Raw genomic sequence first — 15,549 nt, forward strand, 5'->3', positions numbered from 1 at the left:
TGACTTCTCTTGTGTTTCCTGCCTAGAGGAGTTCCTTTAGCATTTGTTGTAAAGTTGGTTTTGTGGTGCTGAATTCTCTTAGCTTTTCCTTGTCTCTAAAGGTTTTTATTTCTCCATTGAATCTGAATGAGATCTTTGCTGGGTATAGTAATCTTGGTTGCAGCTTGTTCCCTTTCATCACTTTAAATATATCCTGTCACTCCCTTCTGGCTTGCAGAGTTTCCTGCTGAAAGATCAACTGTTAACCTTATGAGGATTCCCTTGTATGTTATTTGTTGTTTTTCCCTGGTGCTTTTGCTATTTTTTCTTTGTGTTTAATTTTTGATAGTTTGATTAATATGTGTCTTGGCATGTTTCTCCTTGGATTTATCCTGTATGGTACTCTCTGTGCTTCCTGGACTTGATTGACTATTTCCTTTCCCATATTAGGGAAGTTTTAACTATAATCTCTTCAAATATTTTCTCAGTTCCTTTCCTTTTTTCTCTTCTTCTGGGACCCCTGTAATTCAAATGTTAGTGTATTTAATGTAGTCCCAGAAGTCTCTGATACTGTAGTCAATTCTTTTCCTTCTTATTTCTTTATTCTGCCCTGTGGTAGTTATTTCCACTATTTTATCTTCCAGGTCATTTATCCATTCATCTGCCTCAGTTATTCTGCTATTGACTCCTTCTAGATAATTTTTAATTTCTTTTATTGTGTTGTTCATCATTCTTTGTTTGCTCTTTAGTTCTTCTAGGTCCTTGTTAAATGTTTCCTGTATTTTCTTCATTCTGTTTCCAAGATTTGGATCATCTTTACTATCGTTACTCTGAATTCTTTGTCAGGTAGACTGCCTATTTACTCTTCATTTGTTTAGTGTGATGGGTTTTTACCTTGCTCCTTCATCTGCTGTGTGTTTCTTACTCATCTCTTTTTGCTTAACTTACTGTGTTTGGGGTCTCCTTTTCACAGGCTGCAGGTTCACAGTTCCCGTTGTTTTTGGTGTCTGCCCCCAGTGGCTACAGTTGGCTCAGTAAGTTCTGTAGGTTTCCTGGTTGAAGGGACTGGTGCCTGCGTTCTGGTGGATGAGGCTGGATCTTGTCTTTCTGGTCGGCCAGACTGCATCCAGTGGTGTGTTTTGGGGTGCATGTGACCTTATTATGATTTTAGGCAGCCTCTCTGTTAATGGGTGTGGTTGTGCTCCTGTCTTGCTAGTTGTTTGGTGTAGGGTGTCCAGCATTATAGCTTGCTGGTCATTGAGTGAGCTGGGTCTTAACGTTGAGATGGAGGTCTCTGGGAGACCTTTTGCCATTTGATATTTCATGGAGTCAGGAGGTCTCTGGTGGACCAGTGTCCTGAACTTGGCTCTTGCACTTCAGAGGCACAGACCTGACACCTGGCTGGAGCACCAAGACACTGTTAGCCACATGCCTCAGAAGGAAAGGTAGAAAAAGAAAGAAAAAAATAAAATAAAGTAAAATAAACTTATAAAAATTTAAAAATTAAAAACAGTAAAGAAAGAGAGCAACCAAACCAGTAAACAAATCCACCAGTGATAACAAATGCTAAAAAATTTACTAAAGCAAAAAAAAAACAAACAAACAAACAAAAAATGTACAGAGAGCACCCTAGGACAAATGCTAAAGCAAAGCTATACAGACAAAATCCCACAAAGAAGCAGACAGATAAACACTCACAAAAAATAGAAAAAGGAATGAAATGTATATATCTCTCTCTATATATATAAAAGGAAGAGAGCAACCAAATCAATAAAGAAATCTACCAATGATAATAAACTCTAAATACTAAACTAAGATAAACATAAAACCAGAACAAATTACATGCACAAAGCAAACCCCAAGTCTACAGTTGCTCCCAGAATCCACCATCTTGATTTTTGGATGATTCGTTGTCTATTCAGGTATTCCAGAGATGTAGAGTACATTAAGTTGATTGTGGAGATTTAATCCACTGCTTCTGAGGCTGCTGGGAGAAATTTCCCTTTCTCTTCTTTGTTCACACACCTCCTGTGGTTCAGCTTTGGATTTGGCCCCGCCTCTGCATGTAGGTCACCTGAGGATGTCTGTTCCCACCCAGACAAGGACGCATTTGAAGGAGCAGCTGATTAGGGGGCTCTGGGTTACTCACGCCCCCCCGGGGAAGGAGGAGTATGGAATGCAGGGCTAGCCTGCTGTGGCACAAACCAGTGTGACATTGCAACAGCCTGAGGTGCACTGTGTGTTCTCCTGGGGAAATTGTCCCTGGATCACGGGACCCTGATGGTGGCGGGCTGCACAGGCTCCCAGGAGGGGAGGTGTGGATAGTGACCTGTACTTGCACACAGGCTTCTTGGTGGCTGCAGCTGCAGCCTTAGCATTTCATGCCTGTCTCTGATGTCTGTACTGGTAGCCGCAGCTCCCGTCTATCTCTGGAGCTAGTTTAGGCAGTGCTCTGAATCCTCTCTCCTTGTGCACCCTGAAACAATGGTCTTTTGCCTGTTAGGCAGTTCCAGACTTTTTCCTGGACTCCCTCTCAGCTACGTGTGGTGCACTAGCCCCCTTCAGGCTGTGTTCATGCAGCCAATCCCAGTCCTCTCCCTGAGATCTGACCTCCGAAACCAGATCCCCAGCTCCCAGCTCCCACCTGCCCTGGCAGGTGAGCAGACAAGCCTCTCAGGCTCGTGAGTGCTGGTCACTATGTGCGGGAACCTCTCCACTTTGCTCTCTGCACCCCTGTTGCTGCACTCTCCTCTGTGCCTCTGAAGCTTCCCCTCCACCACCCCCCATCTTCACCAGTGAAGGGGCTCCCTAGTGTGTGGAAATTTTTCCTCCTTCACAGCTTCCTCCCAGAAGTGCAGGTCCCATCCCTATTCTTTTGTCTCTGTTTTTTCTTTTTTCTTTTGCCCTACCCAGGTACATGGGCAGTTTCTTTCCTTTTGGGAAGTCTGAGGTCTTCTGCCAGCATTCAGTAAGTGTTCTGTAGGATTTGTTCCACATGTAGATGTATTTCTGATGTATTTGTGGGAAGAAAAGTGATCTCCACCTCTTACTCCTCAGCCATCTTGAAGGTCTCCCCTTAATGTATATTTTTAAATACAAGTTGACTATTCAGGCAAGCAGTTAAGATGTCATCAAAATTAACTTTAAATTAACAAAGAATCAACAAATACAATGAATGCCTAATGAATAATTTGAAGAAACACATTGTTTCTTTCTAAAACTAACAGTTAACTTAGATACTTAAAATAAGTATGTCAAATGAGAATAAAAAAAGAATAGTGTGCATCAAGAGCTGAATTCCCACTCTGTTAAGGTATCTTCAAATAATACCAAATCCACTATTTGTGCAGAGGTCTGTGGATGTGTGAGAAAGTCACAAACTGAACTAGTAGATTAACTATGGGAAAATATCTCACATCCAATAACCATTTGTAAATTCAATCTCATCATTGACTATAGCTTGAGACATAAGAGAATTGAATCACAAAATGAGGGTGAATCACTTTATAGCAAGTTGTGACACTTAAATTAATAGGAAAAGATGTTATATTACAACTATTATTAAATTACTGAGTAACTGCAGTGCGTTATATGTAAGTTTTCATTAGAATTGTTTTTGTAGACTCTTAGTATCAAATACAAGGGCTCACATTAAACTTATCATCTAAAATAAATAGTTAAGTAATTTCTTTTTTTTTTTTTTTTCCTGCCTAGATGTATCGTTTGGTCAGAGACCTTTGAAAAGCATGCATATAACTCACTACATTCTTATTACATTATATTATATTATATTCCCTCTGGATTGTTCAGGTATATAACAAGTCTGTTGAATCAATAAATCTATTTAGATTTTTCAGACAGTATTTATTAGTCTTGAAGTCTGAGGCCTCTGGAATTAACAAATGTGATTTTGAAGCCAACGTTTACTATTTGAATGAACATGAGAAAGTCATTTAATATATTTAAGCTTCAGTTTTTCTCTGCCTCAAATGTTATTGCAAGGATTAAATGAGATAAATATCCTAAACAATTAGCATAGCGGCCAGCACAAAACTAATGCTAGTTACCATGAAATCATTAGGGCCAAGCAGCCTCTGAACAACAGAACAGTGGTTCCCTCTGTGGGGGCTCTGACCCTCAAGGACCTAATTTATGCCAGAGTGTCCAAGAAGCTATCTCTTCAAAAATATATATTTATATGTTCATGTATATTGTAACTTTTTTTATTCTAAATGCTTTCTCATTAATGAAATACAAATTAATTTAAAAGCACTGCTGTTTCCATAGCAAATGTATGTCATTTTTTATATCTTCAAGCAACTGACACTAATATGTACAATGACTGTTCGCTGAGGTTTGATAATTATTTTGGATGTTGTGCAGGACCTCTTTTCATTTGCCTTCCCACTTCCACCCTTCTCTCCAGCCTGCTCTATACCTGGAATGACTAATGGCAACTCCATCTACTCAATTTCTTGTCCTTTGCCTCCTAATGGGTTCAGCCAATGGGAAAAAAGTGAGATCGGGGTATTAACTCCTGAGATTCCTCTTTGTGGGCTGGCCTCCGCTACCATTCTCTTTCAAAGGAGAGGCCTCTTTCTCTGTCAGAAGGCCTCTCTGACAGCTTTCTATCTTCCTTCCATTCCTAGTTTTTGGTGATAAACACATTGCCCCAGGGATACTAGCCCTGCGCACTACATTTTCCCTTGTGGTTTCCTTATACTCTGAAAAGAGTTCCATTATTAAACTCTCTTCAAATTATCCTAATTTAAGGCCTCTTTCTCTGTCAGAAGGCCTCTCTGACAGCTTTCTATCTTCCTTCCATTCCTAGTTTTTGGTGATAAACACATTGCCCCAGGGATACTAGCCCTGCGCACTACATTTTCCCTTGTGGTTTCCTTATACTCTGAAAAGAGTTCCATTATTAAACTCTCTTCAAATTATCCTAATTTAAGAGTTTCATTTTTCACCTGCTGTGTAGACCCTGACAATTACAGATATTCCAAGAGAGTCTTCATTCTAGAAAACTTTGGGAACTACTGCCTTATATACGAGAAGGACTTTTATCTTTCCTCCCCCTAGCACATTCCGCCATTAACATACAGAAGAGAGGATTATTTTCCAGGTTGTGTGAGTCACACACCTGATTCATGCTTCAAGGGAAGCCTTCCTTTTTGATATTTGCCTATTACAAATCTGCAGTTAGAAATTTAAATTGGAAAATTACAAATTCTTAATATTTCACATCCAAGTTAAAATCCTGTAAGAATCAAAGATCAGAATTGGTCTTTTGACTTTCATTTGCAATATTACTATTTGTCTCTAAGTACATGAAAGTCACTTTTTTCTACGTTTATGATTTGGATTGGTGTAGAGTCTTGCATTGAAAAGAAACAATTTGTTGGTAAAGACTTGAGAATTTATGTGATTTTAGAAGATTGATCTCTGAAAATGTTAATGACTTTGAGCAGTACATAAAAAAATAGGATATCAGAACATGAACCGAATTTAATATTTGGTCCAATTAAAGGTGTTGATCACAGGATGTAACTTGTCATAAGCCAAAGACTGCCCTGCAATTTGAAAGTTGCATAATAAACTCATCAGTATATTTCATTACTTTTTCTCCTCATAGACACAGAGCAAGAGAAAAAGATGGTCAGAGACACCTTATATCATTGTCATCTTTACCAGTCCTTAATGTGTCATTTTGTTGAGCTGCCTCCTTAAGAATTTTCAGCAAAGTCCCTTTTCTGATCCATTTGAAATTTTCCACAACTATCAACACCTTACAAGACAACTGGGGATTAATTAAAGTTGTTATAGTTTCTGAACTCTAGGTGAACATTTGTAGGGTTGTTACCTTGTGAACTTCCTTTAGACTCTCTATTAAAGATGAAATAATTATTCCATTTAGGCACCTGCCAGATCCTACTTTATAATTTCCACAAATTCTGTATTCACTTGTGCTGACAAACTAGTCATTTAAAGACCCTTTTATCTAAACCTTTTTTCTTTTATCTCAGTTCTGCTAAGTCACACAAAACATATTGTTTTACCTTCAAGTTTCTAAATCAGTATTTCTTCTGATTTGACCACTTTAATGTTGAAATAATACATTGTTTGTAAGTGATGGAGAAGTTTTATGTTCACATATTTCTCTTTATTTCACTTCTTTAAAAGCTTTCTCCATTTCCCTCCATAAGTCCAAATAATACTTTAAAAAGTCCAATTAAAGAACCACCACTTGAAAAAGAAAAAATTCCATACTGATTCTTGTAGAAAATAAACTTTCTTTCACTTCTAATTCCTAATACTTGATTACTCTATAGTAGTTGTTTTACTTAACTTAAATATACATGCAGCTTGCATATATGACTCCTCCACCAACAAATTATTAGGAGAAAATGTTAAAATATATTTAAAAATTGAAAAATATGTATTGTGACTGTATGGTGAGCATACTCTCTGGCCCAAGTAATCATTTAATAAGTGCTTATTTAACTAAACTGTTATTTACATCTTCTGTTGTCATAGTTGGATCAATAGAAGTAATCTAAAAGTAGATATTTAATTCATTATATAATAAATTTTCTCAGTGTTTATCTATTTCTATTACATATAATAAATTATAATAATATATAATAAATTTTCTCAGTGTTTATCTATTTCTATTACAAATCACTATGATATTTAAACATTTTTCCTCACAGAGGAATCACTATGATATTTAAACATTTTTCCTCACAGAGTTTTCTGAAATAATAGTTATTTAGCTATTGTAGCTAACTTCATTCATTCAATAATGCATTCATTTATTTTTTATTCATTTATTCAATAAATATTGAGAACCTCTTGCATGCCAGACAGTATCCTAGTTTTGAGTATATGTTTTTACTAAAATAGGCATCTTATAATTATTATAGTATAGAGTATTAGTATTGTTGTAACTAACTTCATGATGTTCTTTCTTTATCCCTTCTGCTTTAGCACTAAGATACCTCAGAAATAAATATATATTTTGTCAGTAAAAATGATACATAAAATTCTGAATATTGTATTCTCTTTGAGTGATGAGGCTCTTATTTTTTTAATCCCCATCATGTAGGTACATATTAGGTCTGACATTCATGCAGTCAATGATCATCTGTTCGGCACACACCATATGAAAGCCTCAATGTTAGGTGCTGTGAGGGACATGAGGGTGTATCAGACTAGGATTCTGGGCAAGTTAAGGTTGACAAGGCACAAATACACAAATGATCCCAACACAAGGCAGAAAAATAAAGTGCCGTAGAGAAATAAAGATATGATGCTGTTGGAATTCAGGGTAGAAACAGATTATTCACAAATATAGGATTAAGGAAAGACTTTCAGAAGAGTTGGTTTTTGAGGTGGGTTTAGGAGGATGGGAAGAATTTAGTCACAGAAAATTGAATGGATAAGAAAGGGAAAAGAGAAGGTAGCAGAGTGCACAGAAAATATACTTTTACATATAAATTGTACTTCATTGAATCAAGATAAAATATGTTTTCCAGATTATTCTATAACACCATTAAATTTTATACATAATTATGTTCAATTATCCTAGTATTCACTTTTCAAATATTCAAGATAAGTTATTGTAATCCCCAATTATTCCTTAGGGTGAATCAAACCCAATTAAATCTAACCAGAATAAAGATGCAGAAAATTCCTCACTTTCAGAAAATTATCCCCAAATCTCTACAAATTGAATGTAGCTCTAAAGCTACATCAAGAAATGATTTTACTCTATTCTAGCAGTGCTTGTAGAGTGTGATAATTGTGTTTCTTCCAAATAGTTTCTGAAGCAAGTTACAGAACTTTATTATCACTATTTTTATGCACTAATATATAATGATGAGATAGAAATTTGATTGAAAATATTAACAAATGTTTTAAATACATAGCCAATTTGCATACTGTACTCTATTAGTGTCTGTGATGTGACCCAAAACTTTCCTGCATCCTAGGTAGCTGTGCTGTGTTCCAATATGTAACTGGAACAGTTAAGAGAGCAGAAGCTCTTGGCTTTTTTATTTACCCTACTACAAAGTAACCAAAGACTCAAAGTAAAATGTTCATTTCCATAATTATATCTTAATTTATGCTGAGCTTTAAAGGTCTCTGTTCACATGAGTTTTTTTTTTTTTTTCTAATTGCCTAGAGTGGTTTCCCTAAATAGAATTCCCTTTCACCCCTTACACTATGATGTCCCCCAGGCCATGAAAATTTCACACTCATGCAATATGACACTCATCCATAATGACCTTAAAGTGGTTTCTTTCTTTGCCAGTTCTCTCCTCCAAATATTACTTAATGCATTCAAATCTCTTTGGGTGCCAATAAGTTGATCAGTAAATGGTCAATGTTATGATTTTGTTTCTGTGACAATTAGTCCTATTGGTTTCTGAGAATCACATATAGGGGCAGATCATTTAAGTAATTATCACATGGATTCCTTTCCTATGAAATATGTAACTTATTTTCAGAAAAAATACTTTGGCAATTTATTTTTCTAAAGATGTATTTGTTTTATGCCAACTTTATTCATAATAGCAAAATATAGGAATAACTCAAATGTCCTTCAACTGGTGAATGAGGAAACTGTGGTACATTCATACAATGAGTGGTACATCCATACAATGAAATGCTACACCATAATAAAAAGGAACAGAATACTAATACACACAACAACATGAATAGATATGGAATGCATAAGAAGCCAGACTGAAAATGCTACACTTTGTAATGTTTCTACTTATATGACATTCTAGAAAAGGCAAAACTATAGTGACAAAAAGTGAACCATGGTTCCCAGGGCCTGGGGTGGAGAAAATACTGACTCTAAAGAGCAATAAGGAAACATTTGAGGCTGATTAAATAGTCCTATATCATAATTTTGGTGGTGGTTACATGATAGTTTGTATTGGCCAAACTTATATAACTGTGCCTTAAATGGGCAAATTTTACCATATGTAAATTATACTTCAATAAATCTAAATTTTAAAAAGTAAAAATTCATTAGTATCACAAATTTTGAGCCTATATAAATTTATTCAATAATCTCTGAGATCCATTAAGAAAGGAAAGAAAAATTTTTTTGCTTTTTTCATTTGTAATTCACTTTTATCTTTGATGATCTTCCCCCACCTTCATACCATATTTTATGAAAACATTTTGCTTCTATATAAGGATTGCAGGTGGTTTGAACTCAAAAATGAGGAAGAAGGGCTTGGAGAAATATGATTTTTATAGACTGAATGTTTGTGTCCTCCCAAATTTCATATATTGAGCTTGTAGTTCACTTAAAATTTTTTTTTAATTTTCTACTGGAGTAGAATTGATTAACAACATTGTGTTATTTTCAGGTGTACAGCAAAGTGATTCAGTTATACATATACTTATATATATTCTTTTTCAAATTCTTTTCTCATTTAGGTTATTGCAGAATATTAAGCAGAGTTCCCTGTGCTATACAGCCTTGTTGGTTATCCATTTTAAATATAACAGCGTATACATGTCAACCCCAAACTCCCAATTTGTCCCTCCCACCTGGGCCCCTGGTAACCATAAGTTCATTGTCTAAGTCTGTGAGTCTGTTTCTGTTTTGTAAATAAGTTTGTACCACTTAAAAAAATTTTTAAACATATTTATTGGAGTATAATTGCTTTATAATGGTGTGTTAGTTTTCTGCTCTATAACAAAGTGAATCAGCTATACACATACACACGTTCCCATATCTCTTCCCTCTTGCATCTCCCACCCTCCCACCCTCCCTATCCCACCCCTCTAGGTGGTAACAAAACACCAAGCTGATCTCCCTGTGCTATGTGACTGCTTTCAACTAGCTATCTATTTTACGTTTGGTAGTGTATATATGTCCATGCCACTCTCTCACTTTGTCACAGCTTACCCTTCTCCCTCCCCATATCCTCTAGTCCATTCTCTAGTAGGTCTGTGTCTTTATTCCTGTCTTACCCTTAGGTTCTTCCTGACCTTTTTTTTTTCTTAGATTCCATATATAAGTGTTAGCATATGGTATTTGTTTTTCTCCTCCTGACTTACTTCACTCTGTATGACAGACTCTAGGTCCATCCACCTCACTACAAATAACTCAATTTCATTTCTTTTTATGGCTGAGTAATATTCCATTGTATATATGTGCCACATCTTCTTTATCCATTCATCTGATGATGGACACTTAGGTTGCTTCCATCTCCTGGCCAACAAACACATGAAAGAATGCTCAACATCATTAATCATTAAAGAAATGCAAATCAAAACTACAATGAGATATCATCTCACACTGGTCAGAATGGCCATCATCAAAAAATCTAGAAACAATAAATGCTGGAGAGGGTGTGGAGAAAAGGGAACACTCTTGCACTGCTGGTGTGAATGTAAATTGATAGAGCCACTATGGAGAACAGTATGGAGGTTCCTTAAACAACTACAAATAGAACTACCATATGACCCAGCAATCCCACTACTGGGCATATACCCTGAGAAAACCATAATTCAAAAAGAGTCATGTACAAAAATGTTCGTTGCAGCTTTATTTACAATAGCCAGGAGATGTATCACTTTTTTTAGATTCTGCATATAAGCGATCTCATTTGATATTTGTCTTTCTTTGTCTGACATACTTCACTTAGTATGATAATCTCCAGGTCTATCCATGTTGATGCAAATGACATTATTTCATTCTTTTTAACAGCTGAGTAATATTCCATTGTATATATGTACCATACTTCTTTATCCATTCATCTGTCATTGGACATTTAGTTTGATTCCATGTCTTGGCTATTGTAAACAGTGCTGCCATGAATATTGTGTTGCATGTATCCTTTCAAACCATGGTTTTCTCTAGATATATGCCCAGGAGTGTTGTTGGATCATATGGTAGCTCTATTTTTAGTTTCTTAAGGAACTTCCATAGCGTTCTCTATAGTGGCTTCACCAATTTACATTCCCACCACAAGTGGAGGAGAGTTCCCTTTTCTCCACACTCTCTCCAGCATTTATTGTTTGTAGACTTTTTTGATGATGGCCATTCTGACCTGTGTGAGGTGATACCTCATTGTAGTTTTGATATGAATTTCTCTAATAATTAGTGATGTTGAGCATCTTTTCATTTGCCTGTTGGCCATTTGTATGTCTTCTTTGGAGAAATGTCTATTTAGATCTTCTGCCCATTTTTTAATTGTGTTGTTTGTTTTTTGATATTGAGCTGTGTGAGCTGTTTGTAAATTTTGGAGATTAATTCTTTGTTGCTCACTTTGTTTGCAAATATTTTCTCTCATTCTGTGGGTTGTTGTTTCATTTTTTTATGGTTTCTTTTGCTGTGTAAAAGCTTTTAAGTTTCATTAGGTCCCATTTGTTTATTTTTGTTTTTATTTCCCTTACTCTAGGAAATAGATGGACAAAGATATTTCTGTGATTTATGTCATATAGTATTCTGCCTATATTTTCCTCTAAGAGTTTTATAGTATCTGGTCTTACATTTATGCCTTTGATCCATTTTTTTTTTTTTTTTTTCTGCGGTACGCGGGCCTCTCACTGTTGTGGCCTCTCCCGTTGCGGAGCACAGGCTCCAGACGCGCAGGCTCAGCGGCCATGGCTCACGGGCCCTGCCGCTCCGCGGCATGTGGGATCTTCCTGGACCGGGGCACGAACCCGTGTCCCCTGCATCGGCAGGCGGACTCTCAACCACTGCGCCACCAGGGAAGCCCCCTTTTTTATAATTTTTTTTTTTTTTTTTTTTTTTTTGCGGTATACGGGCTTCTCACTGTTGTGGCCTCTCCCATTGCGGAGCACAGGCTCCAGACGCACAGGCTCAGCGGCCATGGCTCACAGGCCTAGCTGCTCTGCGGCATGTGGGATCTTCCCGGACTGGGGCATGAACCCGTGTCCCTTGCATCGGCAGGTGGACTCTCAACCACTGCGCCACCAAGGAAGCCCGCCTTTGATCCATTTTGAGTTTATTTTTGTGTATGGTGTTAAAGAAGGTTCTAATTTCATTCTTTTACATGTAGCTGTTCAATTTTCCCAGCACCATTTACTGAAGAGACTGTCTTTTCTCCATTTTCTCCATAGTCTTGCCTCCTTAGTTGTAGATCAATTGACCATACGTGCATGGATTTATTTCTGGGCTTTCTATCCTGTTCTATTGATCTATGTTTCTGTTTTTGTGCCAGTACTATCCTGTTTTGATGACTGTAGTTTTGTATTATAATCTGAAGTCACACAACCTGATTCCTTCAGCTCGATTTTTCTTTCTCAAGATTGCTTTGGCTATTTGAGGTCTTTTGTGTCTCCATACAAATTTTAAGATTTTTTCTTTTAATATTGATTCTTCCAATCCAAGGACATGGTATATCTTTCCATATGTTTGTGTCATCATCCATTTCTTTCATCAGCCTCTTATAGTTTTCTGAGTACAGGTGTTTTGCCTCCTTTGGTAGGTTTATTCCTAGGCATTTTATTCTTTTTGATGTGATGATAAGTGGAATTGTTTCTTTAATTTCTCTTTCTGATCTTTCATTCTTAGTGTTTAGAAATGCAACAGATTTCTGTGTATTAATTTTGTATCCTGCAACATTACCAAATTCATTGATGAGCTCTATTAGTTTACTGGTAGCATCTTTAGGATTTTCTATATATCTGATCATGTCCTCTGCAAACAGTGACAGTTTTACTTCTTTTCCAGTTTGGATTCCCTTTATTTCCTTTTCTTCTCTGATTGCCAGGGCTAGGACTTCCAAAACTATGTTGAATAAAAGTGGTGAGAGTGGACATCCTTGTCTTGTTCCCGATCTTGGAGGAAATGCTTTCAGCTTTTCACCATTGAGTATGATGTTAGCTGTAGGTTTGTCATATATGGCCTTTATTATGTTGAGGTAGGTTCCCTCTATGCCCACATTCTGGAGAGTTATTATCATAAATGTTGTTGAATTTTGTCAAAAGCTTTTTCTGCATCTATTGAGATGATCATATGGTTTTTATTCCTTAATTTGTTAATATGGTGTATCACATTGATTGTGTATACTGAAGATTCTTTGCATTCCTGGGATATATCCCACTTGATCATGGTGTATGATTCTTTCAATGTATTGTTGGATTTGCTTTGCTAGTATTTTGTAGATGATTTTCGCATCTATGTCCATCAGTGATATTGGCCTGTAATTTTCTTTTTTTGTGGTATCTTCATCTGGTTTTGGTGGCCTCCAGAATGAGTTTGGGAGTGTTTCTTCCTCTGAGATTTTTTGGAATAGTTTCAGAAGGATAGGTGTTAACTGTTCTCTAAATGTTTGATAGAATTTGCCTGTGATACTGTCTGTTCCTGGACTTTTGTTTGTTGGAAGTTTTTAAATCACAGTTAAGAAAGGAAAGGAATTCTTAATTCCATAATATGTTTAAAGAATTTTCTTCTTTTTAGAGCACCAATAACATTTCCCTATCCTTTGTTTTAAAAATGAAAATTATATTTCTGGGGAAAAAATCCACACTGAACAAGTGCTTTGTTTTTATTGTTATCTTAATTATGAATTCACCAAAATAATATCTTAAAATAACAGTATTTTTATTAAATACAAGCTTGTTCAATGAGTTGATTGGTTATGATAATCATCTAGTCTTAAAAGAACACACTACTATTTCATTATTAGCAATTGCAAGATTATTACATTTTACATCTCACAGTCTAGTAAGCAACTGAATAATTCAGAAGGACAATGAATAAACCCACTGCTAGAAACTTTCACATAATGTAACTGATATTCAGATACAAGAAACAAAATAGCAGAACTAGAAGTCATCCTGAGAAGGATGTGTTAAACAACGTATACCTTACCTTTGTGCTTGGGTGGCATAGCTATTGTCATAAGTCTCATATGTCTGGTCATCGTATTCATCCCCATAGCCATCATCATAACCCTGAGGCAGAAAATGGTAGAAAGATGGATTAGCAATCAATTTAAGTAACTATGATCTGTTTTTGATTAATGAGATTTTATATCACTTTTTTTTTTTTTTTTTTTTTTGTGGTACGCGGGCCTCTCACTGTTGTGGCCTCTCCCATTGCGGAGCACAGGCTCCGGAAGTGCAGGCTCAGTGACCATGGCTCATGGGTCCAGCCGCTCCGTGGCATGTGGTGTCTTCCCAGACTGGGGCACGAACCCACGTCCCCTGCATCGGCAGGCAGACTCTCAACCACTGCGCCACCAGGGAAGCCCATTATTGAGATTTTATATAAGGTGACATTAATTTAGTTTTTATGTGTGGTTACTCTGCATCATATTTTACTAGATTAACAATTTCCATACAACATTGAATAAAATTTCATCTCTCAGATTTTAATATTTAATAATTAAACTCAGCATATCATTGAAGTAGCAATACCTACTCCTGGATTTATTTAGAATTTTGAGCAATACTAATGAAAACAATTTTAAAATTTCAAAATATATATTTTTTGAAAAACTATGCATAGATAAGAATAATTATGATAACCTAATGGTGACACTAATCTATTTGTTACAACCTTACTGGGATTTTTTTCTTCCTTAATAATAATCGAAATCATAATTAGGATTGTAACTAAAATCTGGATTCCTCAGTAAAGAAGATGTAGTGATTATTGTTTGAAAAAAAAGAAAGGGAAAATGTAAAGAAGAAAAGAAGGAAGAAAGAAAGGGAAAAGGAAGGAAGAGGAAGGAAAAGGAACTGAAATAAAGACTTTTCACTTAGTTGTGCGTTCTATGGCTTTTAAATCTCATGAGTAAAGTTATGTTGTGTGGTTGTTTAGTTATCTGACTAAATTCATGCTAACAAAGTTAATGCAGATTTGTGATTCTAGAATGTGCAAGCAAGCTAGCAAATATACACTCCAGTTATACATTGCTCTATGAGTGATTTAGTTTTATTTCCCTTTGTGGTCATTGACTTTATTCTTAATCATAGTCATCCATCTTGATTACTCTCAACTTCTGAGAAAACCTTTAGCTCTTCTGCTTCTGGATCTTTGTTGCTGTATCGCTTTCGTTGGAAAGTACTTCCATCCCACCCTACCAATTCTGTAACTCCATTTCAATCTGGAGGCTTTCAAATCTCTCTCATTGTGTTCAGAAATTTAAAGAGAAAAAAGTGCAGATGTGAAAGTTTCCATATTAATTTTGACTAAGACTTTTGAGTCCATTTAATCTGAAGACTAATATTTTTCATCAACTTAAGGAAGTTTTAAAAATGTTACTTCTTTATTACTTTCACATGTGGTTTACCCGTTATATAATGTTATTTTGAGATTTTCTGTCTAATCTCATTTTCTTGTATTTTTCCATTAATGATTTCCATTTCATCATATTTTTGCTCTGCAGTATGGAACAGTTTCTCCATTTGATCTTTGAATGTCCTAATTAAGTTCCTATTGATGTTTTAAAAAATTAATCTAAAGTTAATTTTTGTATATGAAAATATTGCATAGAGATTATTTTAAGAGTACTGAAAGGTTTATGTCCAAATATCAGCAGCTACTTGTCCCTCTCCAAC

The 15,549-nt window shown here is 35.9% G+C and overlaps 1 protein-coding gene across 2 annotated transcripts in view; it reads right to left on the reverse strand.

Moving 5' to 3' along the window:
• The window catches only part of KHDRBS2 (KH RNA binding domain containing, signal transduction associated 2), a 690,124-nt gene that overhangs the window by 55,273 nt on the left and 619,302 nt on the right, over positions 1-15,549 (reverse strand). Inside the window, exon 7 of one of the 2 annotated variants that reach the window (XM_065885301.1) lies at positions 13,856-13,938. In XM_065885301.1, coding sequence (XP_065741373.1) covers positions 13,856-13,938 — 83 coding nt within the window. Of the gene's footprint in view, positions 1-13,855; positions 13,954-15,549 lie in introns of both variants that reach the window. The other variant, XM_065885300.1, reaches the window with a different exon arrangement.

The sequence above is a fragment of the Phocoena phocoena genome, chromosome 10, assembly GCF_963924675.1.
Source record: "Phocoena phocoena chromosome 10, mPhoPho1.1, whole genome shotgun sequence".
Classification (NCBI taxonomy): domain Eukaryota; kingdom Metazoa; phylum Chordata; class Mammalia; order Artiodactyla; family Phocoenidae; genus Phocoena; species Phocoena phocoena.